At 36.8% G+C, this 8,387-nt stretch overlaps 1 protein-coding gene across 1 annotated transcript in view; it reads left to right on the top strand.

The window, feature by feature from the left end:
* The window catches only part of HSPA14 (heat shock protein family A (Hsp70) member 14), a 21,878-nt gene that overhangs the window by 9,513 nt on the left and 3,978 nt on the right, over window positions 1-8,387 (top strand). Inside the window, exons 4-7 of the mRNA XM_045285633.1 lie at window positions 124-263; window positions 5,096-5,308; window positions 5,797-5,970; window positions 7,701-7,771. Of these exons, the coding sequence (XP_045141568.1) occupies window positions 124-263; window positions 5,096-5,308; window positions 5,797-5,970; window positions 7,701-7,771 (598 nt within the window). The remainder of the gene's footprint in view (window positions 1-123; window positions 264-5,095; window positions 5,309-5,796; window positions 5,971-7,700; window positions 7,772-8,387) is intronic.

Raw genomic sequence — 8,387 nt, 5'->3', positions numbered from 1 at the left:
AGCCCCCTCATGATACTGCACTGCTGAGTGTTTAAAGACACATTTGTGACCATAAAGCCAGGCTTTAGAAACCATCACATTAAGTTTGGCCGATAGAAGGATGTCTTGTTTGATTATATTAAGCCTTTTTTTTTTTTGTCTCTTTCTCGTTTGTGTACAGAGCAAGATTTGAACTCCTTTGCTCTCCACTCTTTAATAAATGCATAGAAGCAATCAGACAACTCTTAGCTCAAAGTGGATTCACAACAGATGATATCAACAAGGTAATGCTTTATATTTACATGCATTAAAAAAAATCATTTTATTGGGGGGCTCGTGCAGTTATGATCACAATCCATACATACATACATACATTGGGTCAAGCACATTTGTACATTTGTTGCCATCATCATTCTCATTTACATGCATTTTTAATGATAATTGAATTTTGGGTAAAAGTGTAATTTACACAGTGAGTTAGGTTCTTAGTTACAATTTCTGTACAATTGTTTGGTGACATTAGTTACGTTTTACATGATGTCTCAATATTCTCTGTGTGGTACTCTCGTTTCTGTGTCCCCTCCTTATCGTCTCATCTTTGTTTTTAAGAAATGGATAGCCTTGGGGTTTCATGCTGGCATCTCTAAAGAAAGGCGCTGAGCTTAGGGGCAATGCCCTGTGTTTGGGTGCTGCTCTGCTCTTTGATGAAAGGTGGTCTGGGGAGAAGCTCGGCTCCAGATGTAGAGGAGTCTCGGGCTCCTCGGGGCGCTACTGTTTGAGTTTGTCTGTTTTTGTCTTTATAATTAAGAATTTGAGTTCTCCATATTTTACTCCTGTTCTACCTGGGCCATCTATTGTGGCCCCTTCCACATAATACTTCTCTATTTACGTAGTTATTTTAGGAGTATTTTCAAAATTGCTATTAGATGGCCCCTTGGTTCCTATGAGAAAATTGTTATGTATTTATAGATTTTGTAAGCTTGGTTGAAGTAGTAAAGAAAATTGATTAAATATTGATTAATGACTGTTGAACTCATAGCTAATGTATATGTAGTTTTCTAGCAAAACAATTCTTTCCAGTCTATTTGTGTGTATGTGAATAAAGGCTGGTAGATCTTTGAGGACTAAATATTGCAAGGCACTGTCTCTAAGTGCTTTAAGTAACCCAACTCATTGGATACTCATCAATAGCTCTGTGAGAGAGTCGCTATTACTAATTTTCATCGATGAAATTAATAATTTCCATCAGTAAAGTGATGGTGTATTAGTGAAGCACTCAGCTGCTAACTGGAAGGTCAGTGGTTGGAGCCCGGCTTCCACTCCACAGGAAAACGCTGTGGCAGCTGGCTTCCATGCAGATCACAGCCTTGGAAACCCTAGGGCAGCGCTTCTCAACCTGTGGGCCGTGACCCCTTTGGGAGTCAAACGACTCTTTCACAGGGACCGCCTGATTCATAACAGTAGCAAAATGACAATTATGAAGTAGCAACGAAAATAAATTATAGTCCATTTTCATTATGAAAGTAATTTTCATACAAGGAAATTCAGAAAATAGGAAAAGGCAACCAGCGCCACATCACTACTTTGCATACAGAGGCTTCTTTTCTAGCTATAGTAGTTTCTTTTCATCAACAACTTGGATTTTGTATATGTAATTTTGAACTTTTTTTTTTTGGTATAATCTTGTAACAATTTCCTTTTTCCCCCAGATTACTTGATAGCCTTCCTAACATAATTGACACATTATTCCTCATATCTTAGGAGAGCTCGCAGGCACTGGGGAGGATTTCACTGGGGATTATTGTGATGCATTTGGTCTTTTCCCCAGTAACAGGCATGTACTGTGTTTAGGATAGCTCTTAGGAGAGTCCCATGCCAAAGAGCATAGATGACTACTTTTATCTCAAGTTACTTTCCAAAAGAGTGGAATTAATATTTTTTTCAGCCATACATACAGCAAAAAAACAAACTCACTGTCCTTGAGTTGATGTTTACATTTCTCTAGTTAGTAGATTATCTTTTAACATTTATTTAATTTATTTGGTTTTGTATATACTCATTTCATATTCTTTACCTGTTAAATCTTTTCAGTGTTTTTTTAATTCTATAGAGATGCATGCTTTCTATATTAATATTAATTGCCACTTTTTGTTTAATTTTAGTCTTCTGGAGGAAAGTATTTGACATATAGAAGTTTCACTTATGCATGAGCTTAAGTCTGTTATACTAATTTCTTCGTCTGCTGCTAAGATTATAAATACCATCTCTTCATATATATGACAAATATTGTTTCTATTTCCTTTGAATTTGTCTGTTTGGAGGGTTTGTACTACTTTGGTAGGTACTGTCTGATGGAAATCTTTTCGTGTGTGTGTGTGTGTGTGTGTGTGTGTGTGTGTGTGTGTGAGAGAGAGAGAGAGAGAGAGAGATCATTTAGTACATTCAGAACACTTCCATCGTGGCAGGCAGTAAGTTCCTTTTCCGTGACTTCTCAGAGAGCTGTCACAGTTTGATAGCACAAACCATACACCTCCCAATTGCTTGAATTAAGGTTAAAGACATTCTTCGTATTCAGAATGTAGATAAGCTCTCTCACGTAGGTTTTGTTGTACTTGCCTAGGTTTGGCAGAATTTTGTCTTTTTTTTCTTTTCTTTCTTTCAAGTCCTGTTTTTCGCCTTTCTAGTTGGTTTATCTCCAGTTTTCTCTGTTTATTTTCAGACTTTCTGGGACACTTTCGTTAGTTTTCTGGATTCTTAAACTGAATGCTCCAAAACCAAATTAAACTCACTGCACCAAGTTGTTCCCAGACAGGGTCGAACAGCCACGGGGTTTCCAAGACGGAGTCTTATTGGACCAAGAAAGCCTCATCTTTGTCCGCAGAGCAGTGGGTGGTTTCACTGCTGACCTGGGGACCAGCAGCCCACCTTGTAACCACTGAGCCGCCACGGTCTCAACGCCAGCTCCTTTATTTCATTTTCACTTTTCCATAACAAAAATAAAAATAACTATAATTTTACTTTGTTCAAATAGCTGTGCCTTTACCACAGTGTGTTCCGTAAGATGTACCACAAGCTTTTTTTTTTTTTTAATCAATTTATTGGGGCTCATACAATTCATCACAATACATAGATCAATTGTGTAAAGCACATCTATACATTTGTTGCCCTCTTCATTCCCAAAATTCGCTTACCTCTTGGGTTCCCGGAATCAGCTCATTTTTTTCCCCTCCCCCTCCCTTCTTCCTCCCCCCTTCCCTCACAAGCTTTTTACAGACTGCAGTTTTGTTAGCTTTCAGAATAATCTGTAGTACGTTATAGTTTTCTTCTTGTTGTGTAGCTTATTTTCTCATTTCCAAGCAATTATGCAGTATGATTGTTTTACAGCAGTTTGGTTTCATTTTATGAAATCCAGCTAATGTATTTGAAAAGCCCTTGGTATTTTTTAAACATGTATTTTCTATTAAAATTTGTTTGCCAAAGGAATCTCATGCAGCACACAATGTTTAAGGAATTTATTTAAATTAAAATTTGCTGTTCACTGCATTAAGTTACATATTATTTAATTTATCCATTTAAATGAAACTATTCCACGATCCAAGATTATCCTGGGTTATTTCGTTTTTACAGTATGCTTGTTTACTAATAGAGCTTTTTTATGTTGAATCTGATTGAAAAAAACATACTTAATATTGTTCTTATGGAACTTACCTGAAATCATAAAATTTTAGAGAAGTCATTTCATTTACTTCCAAAACCGATCTTTTGGGGGACCTTTGCCAAGATAAACGCGTTTGTTGTTGTTTTTAATCCTTCAGCTGACGTGCCTCATGCCTTCACTGAAGATTAATATGGTATCACTCATCATTTCACACCTAATATTAAAGAGATGTGGCTTTCTTCATTTGGACCTCTGTCCTATCATGCTGATCTTTTAGAACATAGAAAGGATATTAAATAAGTGCTTGTTGATGGTTTCCTTTATTGGACTACATCTGGGCTAATATAACTATACTATATTCTGAATATACTCCTAGTATTCAGAATATAGGATGTTCACAAATGCAAAACGTATGATCTGGTCACAAATTTAAGCATTACTTGTATTACATGAAGTTCTTCAGGAGCCACAGATTCAATTGATCACTTGGTTCAAGGACTCTGAAATGTAGCTGTGGAAAGCATCTGGGTGTTTGGTTTTTTTCACCCCCAAAATTACTGTTCTCCCATATGAAGGCAAAACTCTGGAATTATTTTAAAATAAAGTGATTGGCAATATTTATTGTGTCACAAAAATATGCTATAAGACATTTTTCAACTGCTGGGACAGTGTGTTGGGCTGGTTGACTAGAGAAACAAATCCAGACATCGTATATACTCTAGTATAAGCCGACCCGAATTTCAGCCAAGGCACCTAATTTTACCACAAAAACTGCATTAAAAATGTGCTGGAAAACTCGGCTTATCCATGAGCATATATGATAATCGTACACCAAGCAAACATCCCAGCCCAGTTCCAGATCAGGGCCATAAGTCCAATGCTAGGCCATTAATCCCTTTACAGACTCATGCAGCTACATGCAATGATGCAGATTGCAGGAGATTGCAGGCCGCTGGGTGAAAGTCTTGTGGATCCAATGGTGGTGGCTGCATCACAGGGCTCGCAGCTCTCAGTGTGGCTCCATCAACTCTCCCGGTGACTCAGCAGCAGGAAGGTGCAGTCAGAGGGGGTGTGGGTGGCTCCCAGAACCCTCTTTATTAGAAGGCCACACTCACAAGGAGGTGACCTGATTGACAGGCTGGACTCCACCCCTACGTTCGATATATCAAATTGACGACCCGAAAGTATGTAACTACCACAGACTACAAAGTATTCATATATAATTATTATTCAAATGTTTATTTGAGGTTAAGCCTCATTTGCACATTATTAGTGATGAACTATATATATGTTGATGTACTGTATATTCTAATATGTGGTGAGATTTCTTGGTAAGTAAAGAACTAATGTCAAAATAATATTAAACTTAGGACTTGCATTACAAAAACAAGAAGATGGTTTGGTTTATTGCATGTAACTTTGAAAAGTGAAAATTTGAAAATGATCTTTATTTTCTAGGTTGTCCTTTGTGGAGGATCTTCTCGAATGCCAAAGCTGCAGCAGCTCATTAAAGACCTTTTTCCTGCTGTAGAGCTTTTAAGTTCCCTCCCTCCAGATGAGGTGATCCCCATGGGTGCAGCAATAGAAGCAGGGATTCTTATTGGGAAGGAAAACTTATTAATGCAAGACTCTCTTAAGATTGAATGTTCAGCCAAAGATATTTTAATTAAGGTATATACAGCTTTTCTATACTTTTCCAAAAAAAGAAAATGACAAACTAACTGCTATACATTTTTATGGCCGACAATCTTTTATCTTACATCTCAGTATTTTGATTAAATTCTTTATTTTACTTTTAATGAATTTCTTAATGTTCTTTTACTTATTATTTATCTAATATACTATTTTCTTTAAAATTATAATTGTAAGCTTCTAATATAGCTAAAGCATAGTTTAAAGTGGTTTAGGATTAGGGATCACTTCTGTTTTTTTGCCTAGCTGTAGTTTCTAGATTATCAAAGGAATATATTTGGTATTTGATTAAATATGTGAGGTGGCTTCAAAAGTTTCCTGGGAAAAATTCTATTTCTTAATTCAGTGATTCCACAAACTTTTGGAGCCCCTTGTATGAAACATTAAAATATTTAACAGTACTGAGGTAATTGTTTCTTGTGAAGATGAATACCAAATGATGTGCATGTACTTTTTCTGCTTTTTAGGGAGTGGATGAATCAGGAATCAACAGATTCACAATACTGTTTCCATCAGGAACTCCTTTGCCAGCTAGAAGGCAGCACACCTTACAAGCACCTGGAAATATATCTTCAGTCTGCCTAGAACTCTATGAGTCAGAAGGGAAAAATTCTGCAAAAGAGGAAAACAAATTTGCACAGGTGAACACAAGATCAGACTGAATTCGTGACATGAAACTTTAGTTTTTCTTTCAGCTTCAAATTCACTCCATTTAATATTTCAGTTACTACAAAATATAGTACAGACATCTAACCTTTTCACAAATGAATTATTTCTTCTTCATTTTTGAGAGAGGGAAGAAATAGGCCAATATAAGGTGTTAGGGAAAAATAACAAAATACACTTTGGATGTATACTGCTTCAGTTTGTCCTCTTGACCCTCTCCCAGCTATTTGGGAGCAAGGTAAGTGGAAGGGAAATAACATTTTTGTCGTTGTTCACTGACTGCCAGGTGCTGTATTAGGCGTCATCCCAAATGCTGTGAGATAAACATTATGGTTCCCATTTTACAGATAATTAAGAGGAGCCTTGCTATTTTCTTGTTAGCATTTTACTCTCTCATTGGCTTCTCTCACCATTGTATCCTGCTACCTCTGAAACAGGATTCGTTTGTATCCCCCAACAGAAAAAACTAAGGAGGTTTTTTCAAAATTCCACATATACATTTCATAATATATGATCGTCTGCCTCTTTCAAAAGGGGTCCTGGTGGTGCTATTGGGTAAACATTTGACTGCTGACTGCAAGGTTGTTGGTTCAAACCCACCATACTCTTCAGGAGAAAGATGAAATTGTCAACTGCCATAAACATTTACAGCCTAGTAGTATTTTTGGTTTGGGTCTTAGTTGTTTTAAAAAGACTAAGGTAGAGCCATGGTATTTATTTAAAGTGTGCCCCAAACATATAGTTGCACTAAAACGTACACAAGACCTGTAGGACTGTTTTATAGGTGACTGGGAGCCTGGGTGTGGTGGGGTGTTCGGTGGTGGTTCCAGCTCACACTGAGCCTGTGCAGCAGAATGAAACAGGGCCCGGCCCTGCGGCTGCTGCATCGCTCTGCCTTGTTGAGGGCTTCTCGTTTTCTGCAGACTCTCTAAAGGGAGAAAGTGCACGACTAAGTAGCTGTGCATTGTTCGATATTCCTGCGTGTAGAATGAAAGTATCCATACATCTTTAAACCATAATCTGAAAATCCTACAAGTGGGTGGGTTAGAAGTGCCACGAGAAGCCTTTTGCTTCTTAACCTTACACAGGGACATAGTTATATTAGAAGAGATGTGTACATACATGTATATGTACATGTGTATATGTTTGTATTCTTTTTATCTTTAATGAACCTTTCTAACAAAAGAATGATGAAGTGTGTACACACACACACACAAAATGCCTGGTCCCAGCGCAGACTTGACTTAACTCGGTCTCCTGGAGTAGCACCCTTTCAACTGAACATCTCTTAGAAGCTGCTCTAGACCACTGTGATTGATAGTGACTTAAGTACCCAACAGGAAAGTACGAAGGAGCTGTAAAAAGTCTGTGGAAAAGTTTCACGGTTTGTTAATTTCATTTTTCCACCAATTTTCTTAAGCCCTCTTGCAGTCCTTATTTTTTTGAGAGAAAGAGTATTTCTTAGAAATAATGCTTTAATTTAGGTCATGGCATTTAAGAGGGATAAGTCAGTAGTTAGTGTACATCATCCTTCTAGAGGAGGTATTACCAATTAAGAAAGCCTAACTAGTCTCTGAATGCTCTTTAAATTATTGGTAGGAGAATGGAAAACTATCCCATTTAAACTTGTTAATTAACTCTTTGGAATAATTAGTACATGAATTTAATGTACTAAATTTGTCTTTGTTGTTCTTTCTATAAACAGGTTGTACTACAGGATTTAGATAAGAAAGAAAATGGATTGCGTGATATAATAGCTGTTCTTACTATGAAAAGGTACAAAATTAAATTGCTACTAATTTAAAAATTGTCTTTAAGGCTATGCTTTTTTGCAAATTTATGTTTTTTACCCATTTTCATTCTGTACAAATCATTTATTCAAAGCTTAACAAAGATTTTAAACAACTGAGCACTGTAATCACTGCACTGCCAGGGTTAATCTTTGTACCAGAGTTGACTTACTCTGTAAGCCAAAATATCAGATATATAAGGAGGAATTTGCCTTGGCTTGAGCTCTAAAACAGCACTACGCATCTTGAATTTGTATAATTGTGCAATTTTCATATAGTCTTAAATTTAAATTTTTTATCCTTTTAAATTTTATTTTAAAATCATTTTATTGGGGCTCGTACAACTCTTATCAGAATCCATACATGCATCCATTGTGTCAAGCACATTTGTACATTTGTTGCCATCATCATTCTCAAAACATTTGCTTTCTACTTGATATCAGCTCCTCATTTTTCTCCCTCCCTATCCGCTACCCCCTCCCTCATGAACCCTTGAATTTATAAATTATTATTGTTTTGTCATATCTTACACTGTCCGATGTCTCCCTTTACCCCCTTTTCTGTTGTCCATCCCCCAGGGAGGAGGTTATATGTAGATCTTT

Source organism: Echinops telfairi, unplaced genomic scaffold, assembly GCF_000313985.2.
Source record: "Echinops telfairi isolate 266 unplaced genomic scaffold, ASM31398v2 ScPeMD7_7474;HRSCAF=8512, whole genome shotgun sequence".
Lineage (NCBI taxonomy): Eukaryota > Metazoa > Chordata > Mammalia > Afrosoricida > Tenrecidae > Echinops > Echinops telfairi.
This window is presented reverse-complemented; position numbering and strand designations above follow the sequence as displayed.